Source organism: Eleutherodactylus coqui, chromosome 10 (genome assembly GCF_035609145.1).
Source record: "Eleutherodactylus coqui strain aEleCoq1 chromosome 10, aEleCoq1.hap1, whole genome shotgun sequence".
NCBI classification, from domain to species: Eukaryota; Metazoa; Chordata; class Amphibia; order Anura; family Eleutherodactylidae; genus Eleutherodactylus; species Eleutherodactylus coqui.
In genome coordinates, this window is record NC_089846.1 from 57,570,951 (window position 1) to 57,598,470 (window position 27,520).

The window sequence follows — 27,520 nt, forward strand, 5'->3', positions numbered from 1 at the left end:
GACCATTAACTGGTTTATTTCATGTATTTCCGTAATTAACAGCAATAAGGCCATGGCCGGAGCGGCGGGGACTACATGTGACAGCAATTACCGCATAACCTGATAGAAGCGTCTCTATTTTCCACCCAAGTCACAGTCCTACTAGGGAAGAAAAGACACCTCCCCAATGCTGTCCTCGGGGAAGACCTCACAGAGGTTAAACGACAACCCTGATCCACAGAAGCCGCAGCGCTGGAGGTGTGGTCAGGTGTTTTCCATGTAGTCTTTCTGTATACGCTGCCATGCTGCTGGACGATTAATGGTTCTTCAGTCCTGAAAGCCTCTGCCATGCTACAGAAAACAAGAAAAAGGGGAAGGTTACAAAAGAAAAAGCAAAAAAACAAAACGAACATCCCACTGCATGACTGCAGATGAAGTAAGCTGTTAGGGGTGTGTCGGACATCAAGCTTGTTGACAGTTTCCATGACAACCAGCAGAATTGTGAATGCAGCTCTGGGTTACAATACAGGATTAGTACAAGCTACTACTACCTCTAGAACATCATGTTTTTAGGTTGTTCACGGCATGAAAGAGATCGAGCTGTAATACAAAGTACAGCCACTACAAAAAGTACGACGCTGTGTCAATTAAACAATGAAGAAAATGCAAATTAACCATGGCCATGGCCCCTTCAATCAGCCGATCGATGGTGGTGCCAGAAGTCCGAATACCAGTGATCTAATATTGATGGCATATCAATATCAAAGTCCCTGAAAACCCCTTTAAACTAAGTGGAGTTTTCCTTCATGGACACATTATTTCAATAGGATTTTTAAGGAATCCCCGCCCGCACAATAAAATATTTAATATTAACCTCATGAAGACTTTAGTGTGTGTACAGGCTGGCGGCGAAGACTATATCCCTCTTGATAAGCTGTGATGCGGCATCCATCTTGGCACAGAGTGTGGCGTCTCCAACAAGTCGAGCGGCAGAGCGCACATCCCGGCAAGCTTCATCCAGACGCTGCACGCAACGCACAATGAGGCCCTCCTGAATGTCTGTCAGGGTCATAATCTCAGAGAAGGGCTGGAAATGAAGGTAAATACAGTGAGGAGGAAGCAATCTGTATTATATCCTCCGATGTAGAGCTCTGCAACCTGCAGCACCCTAGTTACTGTGTAACCTGGAGAGAAGAGCAACAAACTCTCCGCTGTGGGAAGTATTAGGTCCACACAGCTTTTCAGTCTTTGGGTGTAAATCAGAATGTTCCTATTCACTGACAGCATGCAGAGATCTTTAAAACTGTGCTAAATTTAAACACTAAGTATATTAGAAAGTTGCAGAATGCTTCCTTATTCAATGATTAACATATATGAAAACCTCCTTTCGCTCATTACCATGCCACGAGCCCACTCGTACACCACCTCCGTCAGGCCAAACTTGTATTGTGCAACAAAATCTTCTACAGACTCCCGGAGGCCGCACTCACGCTGAGTCAGCGCCAACCGTTCTGCCAATTCGCGTACCTTCTTCACACCCTGCGGGTAAGACCAGAGTAGATGTTGTTATATTCTTGTATATAGTGGGCAGTATTATAGTAGTTATATTCTTGGACATGGGGGGCAGTATTATAGTAGTTATATACTTGTACATAGGGGGCAGTATTATAGTGGTTATAGTCTTGTACATAAGGGGGCAGTATTATAGTAGTTATATTCTTGTACATAGGGGGCAGTATTATAGTAGTTATATTCTTGTACATAGGGGGCAGTATTATAGTAGTAATATTCTTGTACATGGGGCCAGTATTATAGTAGTTATATTCTTGAACATAGGGGGCAGTATTATAGTAGTTATATTCTTGAACATAGGGGGCAGTATTATAGTAGTTATATTCTTGAACATAGGGGGCAGTATTATTGTAGTTATATTCTTGTACATAGGGGGCAGTATTATTGTAGTTATATTCTTGTACATAGGAGACAGTATTATAGTAGTTATATTTTTGTACATAGGAGGGCAGTATTATAGTAGTTATATTTTTGTACATAGGAGGGCAGTATTATAGTAGTTATATTCTTGTTCATAGGAGCAGTATTATAGTAGTTATATTCTTGTACATAGGGGGCAGTATTATAGTGGTTATAGTCTTGTACATAGGGGGCAGTATTATAGTAGTTATATTCTTGTACATAGGGGGCAGTATTATAGTAGTTATATTCTTGTACATAGGGGCAGTATTAAAGTAGTTATATTCTTGTACATGGGAGACAGTATTATAGTAGTTATATTCTTGTACATGGGAGACAGTATTATAGTAGTTATATTCCTGTTCATAGGAGCAGTATTATAGTATGTACAAGAATATAACTACTATAATACTGCTCCTATGAACAAGAATATAACTACTATAATACTGTCTCCCATGTACAAGAATATAACTGCTATAACACTGCCCCCTATGTACAAGAATATAACTACTATAATACTGCCTCCTATGTACAAGAATATAACTACTATAATACTGCCTCCTATGTACAAGAATATAACTAGGAGGCAGTATTATAGTAGTTATATTCTTGTACATAGGGGGCAGTGTTATAGCAGTTATATTCTTGTACATAGGAGCAGTATTATAGTAGTTATATTCTTGTACATAGGGGGCAGTATTATAGTAGTTATATTCTTGTACATAGGAGCAGTATTATAGTAGTTATATTCTTGTACATAGGAGCAGTATTATAGTAGTTATATTCTTGAACATAGGGGGCAGTATTATAGTAGTTATATTCTTGTACATAGGAGACAGTATTATAGTAGTTATATTCTTGAACATAGGGGGCAGTATTATAGTAGTTATATTCTTGTACATAGGAGACAGTATTATAGTAGTTATATTCTTGTACAGCATTATTATAGCTATATTCCGATACATGGGCGCCAGCATTATTAATTAGATTGTGGAAATTCTCAAGCACAAATCCCCACAGACACTTGTAGTCTTCAAAGCGATAAACAGATGGCAGAACTCCTTTCTTTTAGTATCAGCGAATGATGCAGCACTATTGTACAAGTCACTTTTGGTCTTACCTCCTTTAGTGTATCAGTGAGTCGTGGTTCACACTGCGTTTTATGCTGGAAAACAAGGCAAGAGAGCAGAGCAGCGATCTCCTCAGGGTTGAGGGGTGAGAGAGCCCCATCCAGCACCAGCTCTGTAACTAAGAGCTCATGACTGCTGACCTCACAAGCCACACGGCCCTTCAGCTGTACTGCTCCGCCATCATCTACATACTTCAGGATGCGCAGGACCTGATATCACAGAGATGGGACAAAATACAATGTTAGCTGCAAATTCTGGTAGCTGAAACAAGATCGGACCTGCTGACCCCTGACCATCAACCTCAACTGACTTACATTGATTCTTTGCTGATACTCTGGCAAGAGGCTCAATGACTGGTCAGAAGTCAGGAAGCGGAGACGATCCAACTCATCCATGACCTGTGATCGCTGCTCCAGTCGGAAATACTAAAAGGGAATAAAAGGATGGAGTAATGAGTGCAAAATACTCACGCAGGACTGGAGCGAGAGAGGAAAGAGACAATATTGTGAATAAAAGGTAGTGATGACATCACCTCGGAGGTAAAACGAGGGCTGTTTGGGCAGCTGAATCCTCGTAAGGCTCCTTCCAGTCTCTTGATTCTGCTGACTGCTTCCACTAACTCCAGCTCCTTCAGCTGCAGATCATTTACAGGGCACAGCGATGCCAGTGATCCAGGGGGCAAGTCCGCCAGTCGAGACAGCTCCTGTGTCACAGCAGACACAGCGGGGCCTGGAGGGTCATTTCTGAGAACATAAGAAAAATGAATATTGGTCAAAAGTCAACAAATGGCCACAAAGTGGAGGAATATTTTTAGAATTGCACTGCTCAGTGATGGCGACTCTTAGGTCAATTACCTGAAGCGAGGCGTTTGGCTCCTGACGGCATCGTCCAGAACTTTATCGGCTTGGACCCTTAATGTCTTCCCAGTTAACATAAGAATTTCTGAGGAGCGGAGTTTCAGAAGCTTGTAGTCACAAGGCCCTAGAGTGGGAGGGGCAAACAAATGAATGCCCTAGCCGACATTGCATACATATAGATTTATAGTCAAGCTCCATATAATCATGGAACTGAGGCAGGATTTGCCAAAACTCCATGCCAACCACAAAATACTGTAAGCTGGCCGCATTTAAGGCCTCGTTCATATATGTAGCGGAGGTTCCGTCAGGATGCTCTGTTGCAGATTCCATCATAAACCAGTGGACAATGGGAAGAACAATGGGAAGTTTCCACAGCTTGCAAATGCTGGTGTGAGCATGTCCTAACTATTTTTTTGTAGTTACCAATGTTTGGAGAAGTGTAGAGTACTTTGGGAATGCTGAATCCAAAAATGACATTAGCCCCCCCTACCCCCCCCCACACACACCATTCCTTCCTCAGTTCCCACTTCCCCCCCCAGTATGTTAAGTTGTTTAAGTTTCATTTATCCGAAGGGAGAACCACCCATTATTATTCCGACAGGGACCGTAACAAGTCCCTGCACCGTGAACTTCAAGGGTAAACGAGGCAGAGGGAATGTGAAGGAAGAAGTTATCACTAGAACTAAATGCCTTACCAAGCTTCGCCAGATCTACACGCTCCTCCTCCGGAACCCCCCTCACCCCTCCCTTCTCTCTTTCCTCTCATTCAAATGTTTACGAAATTCTTAAATGATGTTTTAATGATTAATGCAGAAATTAAACAATGTCTGATTTATATACTTAATAAGACCTATTTGAACCCAAAAATGACATTAGTGTGGCCATATTGGCTCTAGTTTTTGAGATATTGGGTAGCAGTTAAATAATTTGACTTATATACAGCCTGTAGCTGCTGACATATACAGAGGATTTGGTCTGTATTTTAATTCTTTAACCCCTTCCAGACATTTGTTCTACATGTACATCTTAATGTTGGAAGTGGTGCATGGCATTTTTACCCAATACATTATTTGCATTTTATGTTTTTGAACAGAACACATTATCTCAAAAATTAGGGCAATCTAGCAAAAACAATGCCATATGCAGAATCAGAGACCCCCATCTAGTAGCGCATTGGACCTTCGTTGGCCTTCAGAAGCGCAGCAGTTCATTATGAGCGTACATTCCCCTAGGTGGTAAAAGAAATCCTTCTGCAGGAATATCGGCCCATGCGAACAGGAAGGATGAGGTAGATGCCCACATGTTCTGACCATCTGACAGTAAGGGGTCATTGATTCAGCATGGTGCAACAGAGATCTGAATTCATCTGAACAGGCGATGTTTTTCCGCTGCTCAGTGATACAGTTTTTTTTGCTCCTTTGCCCACTGGAGTCTCTACTTTCTATTTCTGTTAGACACAATGGCATTGAAACGGATTGCCTGATGTTGTACCCCATCCATGCTGAGAAATGAGGAGTTGTGCATTAGGACACATTAGAGAGCTCGGTACTTGTGGGTTATCTGTCACCACTTTAATTAATTTCCTAAATGCTTCACCAATACATATGCATTTAAAAAAAACCAAACACTTTATTTCTTAAACTTTTTGTTTCTTCAAAACATAAATATTTATATTATTCTATATTAAAAAAGTGGTGTCAGTTAAAGGGGTTGTCCCGCGGCAGCAAGTGAGGTTAAGCACTTCTGTATGGCCATATTAATGCACTTTGTAATATACATCGTGCATTAAATATTGGCCATACAGAAGTTATACACTTACCTCCTCCGGTGCTGGCGTCCCCGTCTCCATGGTGCCGACTAACGCTGTCTTCTCCTTCCATTAGACGCGCTTGCGCTGTGCGTTCTTCTGTTCTGTTGAATGGGGCTGCTCCGGCATGCTCGCGCCGGAGAGCTGGTCTGCGCATGCGCAGAAGACATGTGCGGCGTGAGCACGCCGGAGCGGCTCCATTCAACAGAACAGAAGACCGCACAGCGCAAGCGCGTCTAATGGAAGGAGAAGACAGCGTTAGTCAGATCCATGGAGACGGGGACGCCAGCACCGGAGGGGGTAAGTGTATAACTTCTGTATGGCTCATATTTAATGCACGATGTATATTACAAAGTGCATTAATATGGCCATAGAGAAGTACATAACCCCACTTGCTGCCGCGGGACAACCCCTTTAACCCACAAGTACCAAAAGCTTTTCAGCTGCAATCACTAGTTCGTCACAACAATTCTTGACATTCTCCTCTGACCCCTTTAAGTGATAAGTTACATTCATAGGATCCCCTTTCACTAGATCACACCATTCTCTGTATACTCTCCACACCGCTGCATGAGAGAACCCCACAATGTTGGCAGTAAAATCCCGGCCCCAGCGAGTCTAGCACTGCTGACCAGACCTCGATGGAAGTCGTTCAGATCTCTGCATTTTCCCATCTAATGTGGATTCACACTGAAATGGATCTGTGGAAAGCTTGTAAGGGTCACAGATCTAACTTTCATACCAGGAAGCTTCAGCCATGATAAAGTAGCAATCGTAGTGTTGACTGGTGTAACTGACTTTTTGCTTTTTCTTACCCTCGGGTCGGAACACTTTGCCCATTAATAGATCATCTGGACGTGGAGCCATCTTGTCCTCCTTCTCCCCTCGCTCCACAGAGGCTGTCTTACCATCCTGCTTCTTCTCACACAGCACCAGGGTAGTGTAGACCCTATTGGTGGCATCTGAAGACACCTAAAAGTCAAAAGACAATGACTGTCTGCAGTACTTTATATAGGTTCCTAAGTCTATAGTGGTTCTAAAGGTTAAACCCTACCTGCAGGATCACTCCAGGCACCCAGGGATAATACTCCGTATGGATGATGATGATACGCCCCACACTCAGACACTTCATGCCATTGATGGATTCAACCACCTTTTTCTAGATAATGAGACACAGAGAAGTTAAAGACAAGTGTATGCTCAGCTCTTCGAATAGCTTATCAAAGATTTTTTTAAGGAACCCTCTGAGCAACACTGATCACTGTATTGTGCCTGGTACAGGGCCTGAGGGGGTGCAGCATAACAGATTTTCTCTTTGAACCCGTGTCATTCTCCACCCCATCCGTCAGATTTGAAAATTCTACTACCAATCTGGCCTATGTTTTGTATAGTATTATAATAGTAAAAGGGATGTATCAGATAGGCCATCAGTGTGAGCACTGGTAGATCAAAGGCACAGCTGGCATGCATATGGGTATAACTGTGCTGGTACTCCAGGTAAGTCAACATGACCCATATGCAGTACCAGCCATAACCTTATAATACTATGATGCTATGACTGGATATACAAAGACAAGTCTGCAAGCTCGCTGATTGTTTACCGTGTTGTTGATAGTGTCCAGCCAAGTACATGAACATTCAGGACATCATCACTAACATGTCAAAATGTGGAGTAATTCATATGTTACCTGCAACATCTCCCTGGTGCAGAGGAGTTCCTGCACCGTCACAAAATAGTCATAAAGGTCTGCAAGGTCCCCGGAGCAATCGATGTCCCCCATGTCACCCAGAGTCTTGGTGAGGACCTTTATACGTTGTTCATGGGCCTGTAAAGTAAAAGCTAGCATTAGTATCGAAGGGTACTTTTAGATGGAACAACGCTGGCTCCTGCACTTTCACACAGGAGTGTTAGTTGTTCAGTGAATGGAGGCGGAGAGCGCTGGAGATTTCTCCCAGCTGACCACCTCCATTCAATGTGAACAGGCAGTCGTTCAAAGATTAACAACAGCCTATTAACCCTGAACGAAAAGTCAATCACTAGTCACGTTGTTTCAGTAAGCTGAAAAAAAGCGACTAATGGGCTATCTCATACTCAGTATTCAGTTGGGTCCCGCGTTTACACAGAACAACTTTTGACCAAAATAGCTTGTTTGAGTGATTTTTCGGCTGATAGTTGGCCCATGTATCCCGATATCTATTACATCCTAACAGCTTGTGGTCATACACTGTGTTATGTAAAGTGCAAATCCAATAATTTGGTATGATGTTCTTCATTGCTTACTGCAGAACCCAGACCTGCTGCTCAAAAAGGGCGGCACTGCTAAAATAAAATAAGGTATTTTGAATGTTAATCTTGCATTGGACCATCACTTATCAGATTTTTTTTTTTAAACTCTTTTTTATTGCATTTTCATATTTCAAAGAAAGAAACACAGAACAGTGGATGTGTGACATAATACCCTTGACATGTCTTCATAAATTGCTGCTATGTGTCACATATATGGAAATATCCTTAATATAAACAGCATAACTTATTATATCTGCGTGGTGTCTTCTCACTTATCAGATTAATGTCATTTCCGTACCTACAGGTGATAAGATTAGTGAAAGTTTAAAAGGTGTTTTCCCACTAAAGTAATTTATCCTGTGGGTAGGGGATAAATGTCCAATTGCTGTGGGTTCGACAGTGGGGATCCCCATCGATGCAGAGATCTAAGCATCCTGAATGCCCCATGTGAATGGAGTAGCCGTGCGCACGTGCCATCACCACAGCATTCACCACTTCTCTGGGACGGTTGGAGATCGATACACCCAACCTTCTTCCATACCATTTAAGTGAATGCAGCAGTGGTCACGTACACAACGGCTGCTACATTGACACAGCGACATTGAGGATGGAGAGAACTCTGTCTCTGGGGCTTCCAGTGGTCAGACCCACAGCAATGCAGTAATTTGAATAACCGGAATGTCCCATCTGAATGCACTGGCAGTGTCCATATATCACCACAGCTCTATACACTTCTGTGGCATAGTGGGAAATTGATGCACTTACTAAACTTCCCCATCCTACAGAAGTGAATGGATTAGTGGTCATGTATTCGTATGGCTGCTCCATTCACATCGCTGAAGTCGATCCTGTAGCGATCAGACATTTATTCCCTATCCTGTGGACAGGGCATAAATGTCTTTAAAGGGAAAAACCTCTTTAATGTTTTACACAATTGAACCATCAAGTATAATCTAGACTTTTGAGGCATTGTCAGGAGCTGTGTAATGACATCACACAAAATGTAAGCGCTCACCTTGCTATCCTTTTGTGTTCGGGCTTCAGCAAAACTCCTCTTCATCATGTCTTCTACTCTCAAAGCTTCAACGCGGAGGAGATTCAGGATCATGGAGTAGGTAAGACGGAACTGGGAGTGCAGCTGGGTTGGCTTTCCCTGGACAGGAGAGCAATGAAAAATTAGGAGGGGTGAAAATAATTTTCTTGAGAAAGACACAATAGGGTGAAAAAGTACCTATCAATCTAAAAAAAAATCCCAATCCCAGTTCAAGCAATTGTATTTCTGAGTAGAGCCAGACTGTGGCTAATCGGCAGATTTGGGGTTTCCATCCCTTCCTGTGCATCGCTTGGGTGCATGCATTACTTTCCCTTGAATCATATCCCTCCTCACTGCTGCTCCATCTCCCCTCTCACAGCATGCAGTCCCAGAGAGAGAGAAGCTGCAGCCACATTCTCCTACACAGCCTTACATTTTACATATTTTTTGGGGGGGAACAGTTTCAGAATATCTACAAATTATAAAGTTTCATACATTCACATGTATAAAAGTAACATTCCCATTGTCAGATCCTATATTAGCATACGGGACATAGGATCCATCCACAGAAATCCCCTCACATCCCTCCTTCGTGAATAAAATGTGTCAATATCTACCTATCCACCTATAGGGGTTTATCAAAATAATGGAAATACCTTGATGTCTTATGGTATTTTTAGTAATAACTTGTAGGACGTCTTTGGCAGGTAACACAGCCCAATTTCGGTTTGGAATGGGCTTGTACAAGTGCTAAATGGTGTCTGATGGAATATTAGACAACTCGTCATGCAACTGTTCAAGCCACGGTAGGGGTGTTGGTGGAGGACAACGTGTTCTCACTCAATGATGTTTAGGTCTGGTGACTCTGCTGGACAGAGAAGATGCTGAACCTCATCTTCAAGCTATTTAACCCTTTCCAATCCAATATCCCTGCCACACACCCCAGCTCTTATTTATTTTGGGTGGGAAAGCGTGTTGTGGATTCCTTGGAATTACTCAACAGATACACATAAAAATGACCTGTCATGATGATTTTATTAGCAATTTTTTGAAAATTTAAACATGAGTTTTGAGTCTTTCACATCGGAAAGATCATTTGTAATAATCTTGTAAATATATGTATATTGATATTATATACATTTATATTATTAGAAGACTATTTATTTGTAATTTCTCTAATGATATCTATCTCCGTAATACAGAAGTATCCTATAACTGCATACAATGTGTATAGCATGTTTCTAACACTATGCAGGGCAGAGCTCTGATGTCGGAGGCTGTTCTGCATATGTAGATCACAGTATGCAGAACAGCGCTCCAATGTAATGTACATCAGAGCTCTGCCCTGCATACTGTTAAATACGTATGCAGAATAGCCCCCAACATCGGAGCTCTATCCTGCGTACTATAATATACGCATGCAGAACAGCCCAACTAGCTGGGCACCAACAATCTGCCCTCTCTGAAAGTCTGTAACTTTGGAGATCTTGCATGATCCAGAATACAAAATGCAGTATTTGGGTGAACGACTGCTGTTTTAGTGTTCATCTGCATAGACAATACACATTAACAGCAGACAGGGTTTCAGGGTCCACGTCCGTATTATTGCATGCATTACCAAGAGCATTAGCAGTCCTAGACGTTTCCATTAATTTGATACATCCCCTGTATCTCTCTCATATCCATATATCATTCACTTTTTTTTACCCCTCATCCTCACCATCATCATCTTGTGCAGATCACTCATCTCGGGCACATCCGATTTACACAATATTATCACCATCCCAGTATTATCCAAGCCTCGTCGTCCGGCGCGTCCAGCCATCTGTATATATTCTCCTGTATGAAGAAGTACTGGCTGTTATGGAGGAGCCTCAGCGCTGCAGTATCACCCAACATCTACAACCACACAGATGCTATTCATTATCCACCTCCGTCAATGACAGCAGAAGTGGATGTAACCTACCTGGCGTCAGGTCTCTGAAGTTAGTACCATCATGTTTTCTGATTGAATCAAACACCACAGTCCGGGCTGGCATGTTAACCCCCATAGCAAATGTCTCAGTAGCAAACAGGATCTGAGGAGCAGAAAGACAAGCCATTACCCTGCAAGCAAACTTACAAAGAACTGAAGCCGTTATGGCGTTGACAAGCAGATACTACCCTTCACTGCATCATCTGACACTGTCCATTCAGTGCTGTAGGTATTAGACAGTGTAGGGCACATACCCTATTGAAAAGGGTATGTGCCCTACACAATAAATTGACACCCAGTTGTCAATTTATTCAGACATTTCCAGGAGCAATAACAGAGGAACTTCACATGCAGAGCGAAAGAAAGATGCTTTTTAAATGTCCCTTTACATTGGACAGATAGTTTGCCTGCGCTAACGACCACTGACCAATAACGAGCTTGTCGTTCAGCGCTTGTTTTGTCTATGGACATGTGCAGATTATCTGCTCTTTCAGGACGCCCAATGATTAACATGATTGTTCATCGTCATACAGCCGTCATTGTTCACTGCGCATTTCCCCATTTACACGGGAAGACATGCATCTGACCAGCGGGCATGGTTATGCTCATTTAAATGACAGCATCAGCTGATGAATGAGCATTTGCTCGCTGGTTGATCGATCGCCCATCCTTTAACACAGCCTGGTTATTTGGCACAAGAGCGTTCGTAGGAACACTCAGACCCAATAATTAGCTTGTGTAAAAGGACTTTAAGACTGGAAACCCCACAGATAATTCTTTATATGCAAACTCCGCACACTTACCTTGACGAGTCCACGGCTAAATAGCATCTCCACCACTTCCTTCAGGATTGGCAGGATCCCACTGTGATGGATCCCGATTCCTCTCTTCAAGAGGTCCAGCATATGTAACACCTGCAGACATCATAGACATGGCCATTTATCTCACTAGACATGCTGGGAATTCTAGTACCTCAGTACAGCTGACTGCAAATGTTTAGCAGCAGGTGACTATAGGCAATGCCTCCCAAAATTGGAGACAGTACAAACCTGTGGTAGCTGGCGATCGCCCCCACGCAGCCGACTCAGACATTTGTTGTAATACGTCTGGATCTCGCTCTTCTCGTTCGCTGTACACAGGTCTACTGTTGTCAGAGCTGTGGCATTCTGCTCACAGCGGGTACGGGAGAATGTGAAGACCACAACAGGTAGAGCGTCCCTCTGCCGCAGGGACTGAATGAGGGACAGCCAGGTGCCCTTATCCTACGGGGACAGATGCGACCATTAGCCCTTCACCATAACAGCATATTACAATACTGACCAGCTATGTGAGATCTGTTGTCGGGGTCCGCCACAGTTCTATGGTCTCTTGTGTACTTCCAATGTCACTTACATGTCCTGCTCCACCTCCATGCGGGTGTTTGGCTCCAAATGTCTGCGAGTACTTAGATGAGCGCTCCTTCTTTGCTTCCACTGCAGCATAGTATCTGTAGAGATAGAGAAGAAGGGCTTTTTATTAGAATGCGAATGCATTATGAGCTGTTTCCCAATGTAAAGCCCGATACTAAATCTTCAGAGCAACGGATAAATAAAACACTGCCCCTTAGGTGCAGGATACAAGCACCATTCATGGCAGCCTGTATTTGATGGATGTACATATATGTCCTGTGGAGCTAAGGGGTTTAACAGAGCAGTGCGTGGCCCAAGAGGAGTCTGGTGTGGCTTGTGAATATTAATGCACCTTCTCCTTCCAGACACTGATTGACAGGTCCCTCTGTATTGCTGTGCATCATCATAGAATGGTAGAGTTGGAAGGGACCTCCAGGGTCATCTGGTCCAACCACCTGCTCAGGACAGACCTGTCAATCAGTGTCTGATGCATCTCGTTAATATTCATGTCTCCCTGCAGACTCCTCTTGGGTCGCACATTGCTCTCTTTAAGATGCAAGTTTTAAAAATTTACTTCACAAATCAGCATAAGTGAGACCGCTGTCTGCCTGTAGCGATAGGAATCTGATAGGTTTCCTTTAAGCCCAACATTCAGGTATGCAGTCTGAACTAATGCCTTCTCATAAAACCAGATGCAGATAAGGGCTCATGCCCACGAGTGATGCGGGATAGGACCGGGGATTTACGCCACGGGAATACCGCAATTAAAAATAAAAAAAAGTGCCTGCTGATGATCACGGAATTCCGTGGTCTCCATTAGTGGAGACCTCCTGCGGCGTAAATCCGCGGCAAATAGAACATGCCGTGATTTATTTCCCACCGCGGAAATCTGCGGTAGAATTTTGCATGTGAGCATTGGCAGGCAGAAAGCCATTAGGTTTAATAGAACCTAATAGCTGTGGAATTCACGCACAGATTTCTACCGGAAGAAATGCGGTAGAAATCCGTCCGTGGGCCATTGACCCTAAAAGTCCTTTACAGTGATCAGTAGTTGCGGATCTTACCCCTTGGTTTGGAAGGTTCCAAAAGCATCTTGCAGCAGAAAGAACTGATTCTGGGTTTTCTGACTGTTTCCCGTGTACAGATAATGTTCTAATGGGACCGGTCTCTTGGTTGTGCTGATGACATAAATTTTCCTCTTCTTAATTCTCCTGTAAGAGATTATTGCAGAGTAGCATTTAAAATAATTAAAGTGACTCTCCAACCAGGAGCTGAAAATTAACGTGTAAATCAGTACCTATAGCAGATAATCTGCTAGTTATTTTTCCTCAGCTCCTGCTCTTTGGCTGATTTTTAGCTCATCTCCATTAGGACAGCGCTGTAATATGTGACTAGAGTCTAGTCAATGTGCCTGATCCAGGGTTTCCCAACTCCAGTCCTCAGGGACCCCAACAGGTCATGTTTTTCAGGATATCCTATAGCAACTACACCTGTGGCAATGTCTGAGGCTTCAACAATTTACTGTAATTTGAAGTATTGCAGTGTATTGTAGTAGTTGCTTTCTTCCAAATACAATGACACCCTTGTGCGTAGAGTTGTGCCTGGTATTGCAGGTTAGCTCCATTGAAATGAATTAGAGATGACCTGCAATACCAGACACAACCCACGGACAAGGGTGGCACTGTTTGGAGGAAAGCAGCCATATATTTCTATCACTGGACGGCCCTTTTAAGCTTCATAACAGGCCACAGGCAGGGCTCAACATGGTTAAATGCATGGCAGCCCTGGGGGCCTTTATTCGCACCATGGAGGATCACTCCTCCTCCAACTGCCACCTTACATGCCACGGTCAAGATTGACAAATCAAAGGTAGCTCCAATCACGGCTGTTTGCGGTGGGAGTCCGCCTTTTGAAAACTTGTAATGTTCGTCTTCACCTATGGGGATGTCACTCAACTTTATAAAGACCCTTAGGCCTCATGTCCACGGGCAAAAGAAGAATTAAAATCCGCAGCGGATTTTAACTCTTCTCCTGCCCGCGGATCCGCATCCCATAGGGATGCATTGACCACCCGCGGGTAGATAAATACCCGCGGATGGTCAATAAAAGTGATTTAAAAAAAAAATGGAGCATGAAAAAATCTGGACCATGCTTCATTTTCGTGCAGGTCTCCCGCGGGCTTCTATTGAAGCCTATGGAAGCCGTCCGGATCCGCGGGAGACCTAAAATAGGAATTTAAAAGAATTAACTCACCCGCAGCGGACCCCGTGGACATGAGCGCTTAAAATAGGAATTTAAAATAATTAACTCACCCGCAGCGGGCCGGGAAGGTCTTCTCTTCCTCACGGCCGGATCTTTCTTGCTTCGGCTCGGCGGATGTGCCCGACACATGCGCGCGGTTCATCCGCCAGCCTAAAAAGAAGATCCGGCCGTGAGGAAGAGAAGACCTTCCCGGCCCGCTGCGGGTGAGTTAATTCTTTTAAATTCCTATTTTCAGCGCTCATGTCTGCGGGGCAGGAGGGACCCGCTGCAGATTCTCCATGTAGAATCCGTAGCGGGCCTGATTTTCCCCGTGGACATGAGGCCTAACTCTTCTCCTGCACGCGGATCCGCACCCCATAGGGATGCATTGACCACCCGCGGGTAGATAAATACCCGCGGATGGTCAGTAAAAGTGATTTAAAAAAAAAATGGAGCATGAAAAAATCTGGACCATGCTCCATTTTCGTGTGGGTCTCCCGCGGGCTTCTATTGAAGCCTATGGAAGCCGTCCGGATCCGCGGGAGACAAAAATCGGGATTTACTCGCCCGCTCCGGTTCTTCTCTTCGCCGCCATCTTCTCTCCGTCGCGGCCGGATCTTTTTTCTTCGGGCCGGCGCATGCGCAGAGCACGTCACCGACGTCATCCTGCACATCTGCCGAGCCGAAGAAAGAAGATCCGGCTGCGACGGAGAGAAGATGACGCCGCGGCGAAAAGGAGATCCGGAGCGGGCGGCAGGTAAGTTTATTCTTATTTATTCTCATTTTCAGCGCTCATGTCCGCGGGGCAGGAGGGACCCGCTACGGATTCTCCATGGAGAATCCGGAGCGGGCCTGATTTTCCCCGTGGACATGAGGCCTTAGTGCGGTTTGATCATATGGTATGGAATGCTGGGTGACCTTTCCTATGAGCATGATCACTGCTGATATACTTGGTTGGTGGCTGTAATCAAGCATCCATGTAGGAGATCATGATAATCCAAAAAATTGACTCCAGAAGATAGGTCATCAATAGTAAGAGTTCCAGACAACCCCTTTAAGTAGGTCACACAGGAGGATGAAGATAATTTCGCTGTCTGTACAGCCATATTTAATCATGTCACCATAATTACTGTAAGTAACAAAACGACTCACCCAATCCAATCTGCAAACTCTATGGTATTGGGGACGGTGGCGCTCAGCAGAATGATATTCACATGTTCCGGTAGCATTATAAGAACCTCTTCCCATACAACGCCACGCTGGGAGAGGCATATAAATGGGGTTAGTAAGGTTCTGAGAGGAACTCACCTCAGTAGGATTACGATTTCTGAACATTTACCTCAGCGTCATTAATATAATGAACCTCATCAAAAATGACCCATTCTAAGTCCCGGATGACATCAGAGCCATTGTACAGCATTGACCTGGGAAGATGAGAAATAGAGAGGGAGTTGGAGGTGACCACCGGAAAAACTTCACATTTGGCTATTACTGCATGCATAAACAAAGTTAAAGGGCTTACTCTATAAATTATGTTAATACCAAAAGTCCTGAAATGCTGTTAATGGTTGTTTTAAAGTAATTTGCAGTGTTTCTAGCATAAAAATAGCTTTTTCATGATTCTTCGTTCCACATGTCCTGCTTGTTGCTACTGGGGGAGAACTCTGGACAGAATCAGTCTCCTTCCACCTTTGGCAGCTGACAATATAGTCCCTTCCTATCTCCACAAGTTTCCTTTGACTCTGCCATTAGTCTTTTTTTTTTTTTTACAGGAGTGAGCCCTGGCCCAAATCAGTCTCCTTCCCCTAAGGCAACCTCCAATATATATCTCTTTCTTTAGGCCCTCATACACATTACAGTTTAGTCATCTGAACCTGTCAATAACAGCGGGGTCAGAGGAGTCCATAATGTGATCGGGGTGGCTCAACTTTTTCCTGAAAGAGGATATTGAGGTAAAGAAGGATCGGTAAACACTGAATTTTAACACCCAATCCTTTCGTTCCCTAAACCCACGAACATTTGGCAAAAGCGAAGGTTCATGTGTATTGGAGAGCTGGTGAAAACAACTGTCAGATGAGTTATTTCCCCGTGTGCCCCTTGAATTTTCTACTAATCTGTGGGTGGGTTCTAAGCAGAATCTGTCTCCTCCACCCTCTGGCAGTCAACAAAATAGTCTCTTCTTACTTAAATGTACCCCGTGGCTGCTGCTAATCTGTGCTACTGGGTGGTAGATGTTTTAAGCAGAATCAGTCTCCTTTCCCCTCTGATAGCTGTGAGGAGGGCGAGAGAGCATGCGTGTCCTCCAGCACTTAGCTCATTAGGTGGATGTGCACATTGCAGGACGCTGTAAACATCAGGAGGCTCTATGTGAGTATATGTCAGAAATTACATCTGTCTTGACTTGGAAAGGTTGAGTTTGAGTTACACAGAGGGCACAACAGCAGAGCCAGCTGATATATACAATAGGCGATCTACCTTAAGATCTCAGTGGTCATGATAAGACATGAAGCCCCGGTATACAGCTGGACATCTCCTGTGATCAGACCAACGTCTCCAAATGTGATCCTAAAATCTCTGAATTTCTGATTGGACAACGCCTTGATGGGAGAGGTATATATAGTTCTAGGGGAAAAACATAGGTGAGCACCGTTACAGCAGAACAGGAACTGTTAGCCTGACAGACAGGGGTCAGTATAGTCACACAAGGGCAACCTAATATGTTTGCAGATGGCACAGTGTATACAACAAGATACTGACCTGGTCATATGCTTGAGTGATAACGCTATAGCATATTCAGCTACCACTGTCTTTCCTGCAGACGTATGAGCAGCAATGAAGACGGAGGAGCCGGCCTCCAGGCACTGAACGGCCTTCTTCTGAAAGGTATCGAGCTCAAACGGATGCTGCAATGACAGTCATGTTGTAACACAGTCAAGAAGTCATCTGCCCATTCAGCTTCATTGCTGGATTCTGAGAACGTCTGCCACTTTCTTATTAAGGACTCAGGAGGGCTCTGTAATCACATATCACAATATACACATCTACTTCCTACCTTGAAGGCCAAGTCTGGAATACGCTTGTAGAAATCCTCTACAGGGGACTGACTGTTCAGGGGGATGGCCCACTGCTCCTGGGGGGCTTCTGATGGAGGGGGTGGTGGAGGTGGAGCTGCCACTTTAGAAACCGTCTGAGAGAACAATTAAGAGTAGTAAAGAGCCTTGGCAATGACCCCCATACTTATCTGTGTAAGTAATGTCTTTTCTAATACAAAACAACTCATTGGCTTTGATGCAGCAGACTGGCATTCTGCTAGTTTATGTGGCTCAGCCAGTAGCGATAGGACATTCTTTACAGAGCTGTGTGTCATTTGTGAATACAGAGAAAGTATTATGAAGTCAATAGCTATCTCTTTATCCATCCATCTATCTTGTGTCCATCCATCTATATTGTATCCATCCAACTCATAATCAGCCATTCATCCATTCATCTATATTGTATCCATCCAACTCATAATCAGCCATTCATCCATATTGTATCCCGCCATCCAACTCAATCATTCACTGATCGATCTATATTGTATCCATCCATCTCAAATCACATCTCTCTCTTTACCTAGCTATCTGCATTCTAGGAGATGGACTTTCTACAGACACAGCACTTTTGGTTAATGTAGAAAATGCAATACATCAGATTTCAGTGCATTGTAAGACCTCAGCTAAGCCAAATTCTAAGTGCAGCTTGAGTATGAAATATGGCAGAATCACGATAATAGAACAAAGTATTAAAGTTAATCAGCCTTATATATACAGTGATGTTGTATAGCAGATCTGGTGATTGTGGTGCAGACATTTCCCACCCGCCTCTGCTTATTACCTCCACTCCCAGTTCTTCCAGGCTGCTGCTCCTTTGGAGACTTTCTGTCTTTGCTCCCTTATCCTTCTCTTTGGCTTTCACATCATCTTCATCCTCGCTTGAGTCTCCCAATGTGAAATCTTCCAGAGTTCCCAGCAGGCTGGCAAAGGGAAGGATCCCCGGGGGCTGTAATCCCCCTGTCAGATTGAATTGCACTTTATTATATCATTATTAGCAGAAGTCAAGCACTCACATCAATTATCACTTGTAAGGCCAGGAGGACCATCTACAATATTATATAGTACATCCAGTATGCAGGATTACTACCCTCTCTCCATCTGATTCTGGGAAAGTTGGGTAATGACTCCTATGGGAGTTGTACTAGTAGTCATGTTGGTTGTCACCTAGCTTTCCCAGGGTCAGATAACTACAAAAGAGGCTGAAGCTTATTAGTGTTAATGCATTGAAGTAGTAAATTTGAGGAATACCTGGCTGCTTGAAGTTCATTCCATGTTTCCAACCAGGAGGACAAGTGAGTAAATCTGTTATCGAAAAGAGACAAAAAAAAAAATCTGCATTTTTCTCAAGAATTTTAGTTCTCAAAACAAAACTTTTTTCACAGAAACCCCATATAAGTGATCTAAGATGGCACCAACAGTAAATACGGTATCAAAAAAACCCTGGCGACATACATGATTAAAGCTGAAGAGGTTGTCTCCTTTGAACAACCCTTTTCCATTGATGGCAACTGTAAGATTGAGAGGATTCCCAAACATAAGCTGATCATAAGGTTTCCTGCTGCTGGGACCCCCAGTGATCATTTGTAGCCTGTGGGAGAACCTAACAGCAAGTGTTTTGTTTTCCTGGAGTGCCTTCACTGGGGAAAAGAAGTATTACAAGCTGCCCATTGAAATCAATGCACTATCAGTATAATGCAGGACAAACTGGGTTCTCCTCTTTGTATCTTCTTTATGCTCAGACTAAGGCTGCATTCCCACGAACGTATATCGGCTCGGTTTTCACGCCGAGCCGATATACGTCGCCCTCATGTGCAGGAGGGGGATGGAAGAGCCAGGAGCAGGAACTGAGCTCCCGCCCACTCTCCCTCCTCTCCACTATTTGCAATGGGGAGAGGCTAATTCGTGCCACTTAGCCCCGCCCCGTCCCACCTCCTTTCATTGCAAATAGTGCAGAGGGGTGGAGAGGAGGCAGAGAGGGGGCGGGAGCTTAGTTCCTGCTCCTGGCTCTTCCATCCTCCCCCCCCCCCCCCCCCGCACATGAGGACGATGTATATCGGCTCGGCGTGAAAACCGAGCCGATATACGTTCGTGGGAATTTAGCCTAATAGATATAGATAGAATTACCTTATTAGAACATTCATAGTAAATAGAGCAGTCCACAATCGGCATCTCTATCAATTATCCTGAGAAAAAAAAAGTAGGTACAAAGAGCTTCTCTCTCACTGGAGGACCCAGTTTGTTCTGCATTACACCGACAGCCCACTGATTTCAATAGGCAGCTTGTAATACTTCTTTTCTTGAGTAGAGGCACTGCAGAAAAATTAAACCATTGCTCTTCCGTGCTCCTGGAGGTTACAAATGATTGCTGGGGGCCCAGCTGCAGGACACCCTGTGATCAACTTCTGTAACTCCAAAGTGGACAACTCCTTTATACTCATATCAGTAGTTATGGAAAGAGGTACTCCACAAGTTAATGCTCCTTCCAAGACTTTTGCTACTGTAAAGGGATAATCTGGCCACAAAAAAAATTACAATAATTCTTTTGGCAGGATTGCAGCCACTAGGTCTTAAATTGAGGAACAAACACTAATCTGTCCCCCTTTCAAGTCACAGATAATATCCGGCGCAGACCACATGGGCTATTCTAGCCTGGACCCCTCAGAAGCAACAAGCTCACATTATAGGTGAAATATATGATGGATAGGTGGGGGGTATAGTTTCTCCTTGTGAAGACCACCTAGAAGGTGTAAGTAGACTTACAGGCCATGCATGCTCCTCTGGGAAATTTGGGATGCAAATGGAGATGTTACAATTCCTCTACAGTGCCACGTATTAGAATGTAGCTTTCTGGGAATTTACTTGTAGGAAAGCTACCCTCTAATAGGCTGTGCTGCTGAGATAAGATACCATCTCTAATTTGCATACCAAATTTCCAAGAGGAGCATTGCATGGTCTATAAGTCTCTTCACGCGTAGTAGGCTTCAGCTTAGGGGCTCTTTTACACTCCAGACCTACACGCACCCAAATTCAGCATGTCAAAAAAGCATAGCTAACTGCACACAAAAGCGTGTGAATAGACGAATTTTGTGCATACAAGCACTACAATCACCCATTGACACAATTGGGAGCTGTATGGTGCAGAAAAACAGCGCTGCTGTTCAGGAGTTCAGAGACGAGAGAGATCGCGGCAGCAGCCCTGATGTCCCGAACAGCAAGTTTTAAATACTGTAACCTGCTGTAACCTCCTGTTAGCACCCTGCAGCGCTAGCGGGGACTCCCGAGGTAATTCCCCATAGCAGAGAAAAGGGGCGGAGCTAGAGATGTGCCCCACCCCTCTCTCCTTGCTATGGGGGATTGCCTTGGGTAGTGAGTCTCTCTCTCTCTCACTTTTCGCGCAGCAGGGATTTAGGCTTGATTCCCACGGGGCGGATTCCCGACGCAAATCCCGCGAGATTTCCATAGAGGAGAGCGCGGCCGCAGCGGAAAGAAAAAAAGAATGGACATGCTGCGGTCGGCGAATCCGCGGCTGCGGTCGGCAAAGCCGCGCCGCAGCGGCGGTTTCTGATGCATTAGTCGCAGCGGATTTGCCGTCCAGTGTGGACGAGATTTCTGAGAAATCTCGTCCACTTGGCTGGTTAATCTCGGGATTAGCGTCCGCATGCGGATTTGCCGCGGCGAAATTCCGCACGGAATTTCCGCGGCAAATCCGCTCCGTGTGAACCCAGCCTTAGAGTTGCTGAATTTCAGTCGCTGGGGTCCTTTTTATTGGCGGAGTGCTTTTTGTGTGAAGCTAAAATTCCTTCGTCTGAATGTTTCCATAGGAAAACTATTTTTTCCTAATAGCCGCTGTTTGTTGGCGCGCCTACACCGCATCGCTTGTGAGAAAGAGCCCTTAACCAAGCATAACACATATCAGGCTGAAGTCCAGAACAAAATTTTTACAGACCCTCAGCTGTGAGAAGTACCAGATCTGTATAAAAGCTGACACTCTGTTACGATGTTCTAGAAAGTTTCACAGCAAACCTGTATTCCATTACTCTTGAATTGGGAATATACATATGATATGTAGCAATTAACATGGGGGCAGGGGTATTTAAGGACCTCTTCTCAGTCATTTCAGAAGAACACTACAATCAGTCTCCCTCCAGCATGAAATGGCTGATAACAGGGCACAATAGACTGTATTGAACTGCACAGCAGAAGGTGAAGTATCAAGCATGTCTATTACGGTCATGTATGATGAAGACTGCTGCTGTCGCACGGATGTCCTTACCAGCCTCTAAGGGCATGTTCAGATGGTGGAATCCACTGCAGATCTTTCCATGTGGATTCCGCCTCTGAAAACCGTGCCTTTCTGCTGTGTGTTTTGTAATTCTTTCGCTTGTGGATTCAGCGCTGTGAATGGCGTCATTTCCAATTAGATTTTGCATGGATCCATGTTAAGAAGTGTAAACTCATTTATTAACATGGATCTGCATGGAATCATGTTGGAAATTCCACACGTTCACAAGGCAAAATACATTGCTGAAACCTGCGACTTCGTTACAGACACCTTCTGCAGTTTTTAGAGGTGAAATCGCGTATAAACATGACCTTAGTGTTCAAAATAGCCCCTCTTCACAATAAAGGAGAGTACAAGCAAGAAGAAACACCTTTCTCAAAGTCCAGCGCTTCTTCTTCATCCCCCACAGCCGTTATCTGTTCAAGAGTGGGTTCATCCATTCCCCCTGAGAAAGAGAAATGGCGTAAAGAAAATGACAGGTATAATGTTAAAGGTTACAACACAATTAGCTTTCATGTGTTCGGTTTTTGATACTTTACCAGGCCAGAAAGGAAAGTTAGAGGTGCTGCCCTTAACAGACTGTGATGGAGGCCCCGGGGGTCGACGGAGAGAGAGCGAGTTCTGAGCAGAGAGGCTGCTGTGCCCGATGGTGACCTGACAAGCGAGGAGGGAATAATCCATTATTTACCATCAGCTGCTACATAGAAACATCTGTACGATAACGTGTACTGCTTACTGCAAATGCTATTCAGCTGCTGGGTAACTTAAAGCCTCCACAGAGGTTGTCCCCCAGAAACTTAAAGGGTAACTGGGCAAAAGTGATACCTGGGACTCACTGACTCCACAAGCAGAATAGCGATTGCAGCTCTGTAGTATCATACAGGATAGAACTCAGGATAAGTCATGTATTGGACATACGAAATCAAAATTTTCTTCAGATTAATTCCGTATGTAAATTGGAGCTCAGTATACCCTGTCCGCTGCCCATTACCTAAGCAGTCATCCGTTTCAATCAGCTTAATTGTAAGATTGTGTATTTCCTACGGCGCATTAAAGCACTTCATTGCAAGTTCGGACTAGCTTAAGTGCAGCGACTGATGGCTTTAAGATAAGACAATGACATTTTGAAGCAGGGTTTATCTCAGGCCAAAAGTACATTTGTTTCTCGTTGAAGACTTTAGGTATGTTAACCGGGGTGGAAATGCTGCGGAATGTCCACACTGGAAAATTAGGCAACATTTCCGCATCAAAAACAGAGTCACAATCTGCATCATTGGTGCGGATTTTGACGCGAGATCTGCTGCGTATCTCAGCTGATTTTACAGGATCCAGCGCTCCCGTCACCTCCGAAGTCTTCCCGCTATTAGGCTGGATTCAGACAGGGCGGATTTGCCGCGGTTTTGCCGCAGCAGATCCGCCCGCGGCAAAAGCGCCCGCAGCCGCTAATCTCGGGATTAGCCAGCCATGTGGATGAAATTTCTCAGAAATCTCGTCCACACGGGACGGCTAATCCGCTGCGGTAAATCTGGTTGAAACCGCGGCTGCGGCAAGATGCAGCATGTCTATTTACTTTTTTTTTTTTGTTTATTTACATCGCGGCCGCGCTCTTCTCTATGGGAGCGCCGGCCGCAACGGAAAAGCATGCGGCCGAGCCGCATCAAAGCCGCCGCGGCTTAAACCACGGCGGTTCTCTCGGCGGAAATCTCACGGTTTTTGCTGCGGCCAAATCGCGAGATTTCCGACGGGAATCCGCCCTGTGTGAACCCAGCCTTAGTGCACTTCACCCTGAACGCGCCACACTACTAGTCAGGTAATGCGGAAGTGCGATCACCTGACCAGCGCTACTGCGCTCACTAGAGGCCATCGGGTACTGTGTGAAAAAGTGCACTGATAGCGCAAACACTTCGGAGGCGAGGGTAGCGCTGGATCCTCTGAAATCGGCTAATTTTGTCTTTATTTTGGTTGTGGAAATGCTGTCTAATTTGCCACTGTGGGCATTCTGCAGCATTTCCACCCCATGTGAATATACCCTAAGAATCCTTTATACAAAGTGTAGTACACGATATAGCGTGGAAAATATTGCGCAGGAATATCCAACATATCGTCTTTCCAGTGTAAGAATTGATTTGTTGTATTATTGCTTGAGCTCATTGTACCTCACTGATCCCCCGAAGTTCCCCAGTTGCTGCATTTCGCTCCATGCTGAGCTCCGTCTGTGGGGCGCTGATATCCATGTGATAAAGGGATCCAACATCCTTACTTCGAGGAAAAGACCTGAGAGAAAAAGAAGATAACTTGTCTCTACTGAACCTCAACTACTGAGAAACCTGGAACCCACAGTCCTTAAACACTGGGTCTAGTCCTTCTATAGTACAATGATAGCGCCACCGATTGGAGGAGGCAGTCACTGAAATAACGATTACACCGCAGGACTGGACCCAGTGCTGCTCCATGCATACCAATGTAGTATATTGCAGATGTACGCAGCAGGTTAACAGAAGGTGCACTAGTGTCATCGGGATCCAGCAGATGACATCTCTAGCCATTATGTTCACTCACCTCTGGCTTCTGTCAAAGTCATGGATAGAAAGCCATCCTGGGTCAGCAAGATACTTCTCAATTACTTCAAAAGACAGATCCACATCATAAGGGGGTAACCCATTAGGAACCTGGAACAGATAGATGGGGTTATGTAGAGATTAGGACTGAATCTCACTCTCTTATGTGCAAGAAGTAAAAAAAGGTTGCAGAAAAAGAACACTGCGGTGTTTGTAGTGCATTTATTACTTCCTCCTTGCCCTACAGCTAACATTTGGGCACTACAATTCTTGCAACAAAAAAAAACAGCAAAAAAACCCCTACAAAATAAACAAGGCATTTTTCATACAAGCACAGTGTGTGAAACCACCCCAGGGGTATGTTCTGGTCTATGGTCAAACTGACGGTGGCAACAGGTGACAGTAATTGCTGAAAATAACCGACTAGTGTGAACAAGCCCCTGTGGTTGAATAATGGACTTACCGCTGATAAAGGAAAAGTGGAGCCTCTCGGGTTCGGGGCATCAGTGATCAGCTCCAATCTCCCAGAAATGCCAACCTCCAGTATAGAGAGCGGGAGATCCAGTGGATCCACAGATGAGAGATCTGGGGATTAAGATCATGTGATTACTACACTTAGGTCACTCAGCATCCATTTCACTGTTATCTAGAATATTGCCAATATTATAAAGGTATTCCCACTAATAATAGTTATCCCTTGTCCTCATAGTAGGGGATAAGTATCAGATCGCTGTGGGGCTGACCACTAGGACCCCTAGAAATCCTGGAATCTATGTCCCATGTGAATGGAGTGGTTGTGTACATGTGTGACCACTGCTCCATGCGCTTCAATGAAACAGAGGGAGATCGATGCGCTCAGCTATCTTCCTCTGTCCCACAGGTATGACTGGTGAGATGACCCCACAGGCTCACCACCTTTCCATTCACATGGGCCATTCGGGGGTCCCAGTCTCCAAATCACTGGTGGTGGTGGGGAGGGTTCCAATAGTTGGATCCCAGCGACCAGACATTTATCCCTTTTCCTGTAGGCAGTGGATAAATGTCATTAGTGGAAAAACTTCTTTAGGCCGGGTTCCCATGGAAGGCAAATCTCGCGGAATTGTCAGCAGCAGGACGGCACGGAAATTCCACAAGATTTCCATAGTGGAAAGATTGCTTCAAAACCTGCGGCGTTAGGTGCAGGTTTGAAGCGGCTTTTCCGCCTGTATTCCGCTGCGGAAATCTCTCCCCATAGAGAGAAGAGAGCCCACAGCAGAAACGGCGATAACATTGACATGCTGCAGCTTTTGATTGCTTGTTGGCAGCATGTGAACAAGATTTTTGCAAATCTCGTCCACTTTGCTGCTTAGTCTCAGGTATGAAAATGCCAGCAGAATTTCCACCCCGTGTGAACCCAGCCTTACGTGCATTCACACAGGGGCGACAGCAACTCGCGCCCAAAATTCTCACGCGCAACTCACATCACACGGACAGCCCGTCTGTGAGCTATACAATGTGCAGGAGACCCCCCATCTGCATGTTCTATTTTCATGCAAGACTTGCACAAAACTAGAACATCCTGCGACTTTTCCGTCTCCCCTTATTGCTGCGAGATTACAATCACCCGTGTAAATACACAGGTTACAAATAATGGGTTGTATTTTTGTGCACGTTTTACACGTATCGCAGTGCACAAAACTTGCATAGTTTTCTCGCCTCTACGATTGCACCCCAAATCTGATGTGCTAAAAATGGCTGATCTGTTGGCGTCCAACCACTGGGACTTTCAGCAGTCCCCCCCATAACGGGGTACATCCTAACCCTCCATGAAGAGCTGACCACACATGCGCTGCCACTGCTGAGGGTTTGTTACAATTTTATTTGTATATAATTCCCTTGTCTCTAATCAAAGTGAAGATGAATGATGTTCTCCAACTACAAGTCCCAGCAAGTCTTCATATGATTTGCAGTACTTCTGCTTTACTAGACAGCACAGACAGATAGGGCAATGGAAAACTTGTATTCCACTGGAGACAGTCAGAGCTTCCCGGGCATCCTGGCAGTTGTAGTTCCACACCTTGATCACATAAGCTCAATGTCTGTAATCTTACCTAGTTTACTCATCGTAGATGTCGGCCGCTCATACAAGGTTCTGCATCAGAGATCATGAAAATGCTGAGGGATCGAAACACAAAGTATATTAGAAAGTTGCGGAACATTTTGAATCTACAACTTTATTGCAATATGAAGTCATGCGGACAAATGGCCTCTTTAGGCTGACATTCTCTTCCAGCACATTTATCACCCCATATAATCGACTGTCGATCCATTTAATCTCATCTGAATGTGGTTGTGCGAATGGGGAAGTCAGGGAACCGAATTTCAGACTTCGCAAAAACACATTTAGGGGCAATTCCCCCAATTCTATATTGATAATTGCTATTTGCATTCATAGATGCATATTACATGATGGGAAATAGTCTTTTCTACAGGAACACATGCTAAATATACAAGCCATGGTCAAGCACACAGCATGCAAATTCAATATTATAAGAAGTAATTGTTAGTTACCATTCACACGCAGGGAGCTGCACTACAAAAGTCAGCACTTTGCCAGGTATCAGTGAGGGGGGTGTAACATCTGTGACATACAGGACCCCGACGTCAGCGAATGGAAGAAGTAAATTGTTTCTAAAAAAGTGTCTTCAATAAAAGCCATGTTTAAGGAGCCAATTCACTACAGCGTAATGGAATTTTACCCACGACAAAATGGCCGCCGCACAAATGTCACATGACATGAGCACTTTTTCCTCTAGTAACTGAGTTATCTGTGACAACAGTAGAAAAGCGAGGCGGCTTGAAAGCTCTGACGTCATGACGCAAATGGATGGCGGAAGTAACGTGTCGCCTGTATGCATATTGGCTGAAGGCAATCTGCGTG

At 44.5% G+C, this 27,520-nt stretch overlaps 1 protein-coding gene across 1 annotated transcript; it reads right to left on the reverse strand.

The window, feature by feature from the left end:
* Positions 1-27,246, reverse strand: SKIC2 (SKI2 subunit of superkiller complex). The gene is made up of 31 exons (XM_066581070.1): positions 27,151-27,246; positions 26,691-26,754; positions 25,064-25,185; positions 24,602-24,711; positions 24,199-24,316; positions 22,582-22,696; positions 22,413-22,487; positions 19,009-19,062; positions 18,542-18,717; positions 17,721-17,855; positions 17,426-17,571; positions 17,144-17,290; positions 16,008-16,092; positions 15,821-15,927; positions 13,492-13,638; positions 12,432-12,525; positions 12,089-12,301; positions 11,843-11,953; positions 11,031-11,142; positions 10,785-10,903; positions 9,047-9,184; positions 7,433-7,570; positions 6,799-6,903; positions 6,560-6,716; positions 3,935-4,061; positions 3,613-3,823; positions 3,395-3,505; positions 3,071-3,289; positions 1,378-1,518; positions 854-1,066; positions 1-330 (listed from the first exon to the last, which is right to left on the reverse strand). Exons 2-30 carry the CDS (start codon positions 26,701-26,703, stop codon positions 866-868), a joined length of 3,747 nt encoding a protein of 1,248 aa, XP_066437167.1. The 5' UTR covers positions 26,704-26,754; positions 27,151-27,246; the 3' UTR covers positions 1-330; positions 854-865.
* Between the last annotated feature and the right edge of the window lie 274 nt (positions 27,247-27,520).

Bases quoted from the DNA above. Each gene is read 5' to 3' on its own strand.
- SKIC2 (XM_066581070.1), bottom strand. The intron at 19,063-22,412 runs GTGTTTCTTCTT...TTTCGATAACAG, and splicing joins AGCGCTGGACTTTGAGAAAG to ATTTACTCACTTGTCCTCCT. The intron at 17,572-17,720 runs GTAGGAAGTAGA...CTGTCATTGCAG, and splicing joins TTCCAGACTTGGCCTTCAAG to CATCCGTTTGAGCTCGATAC.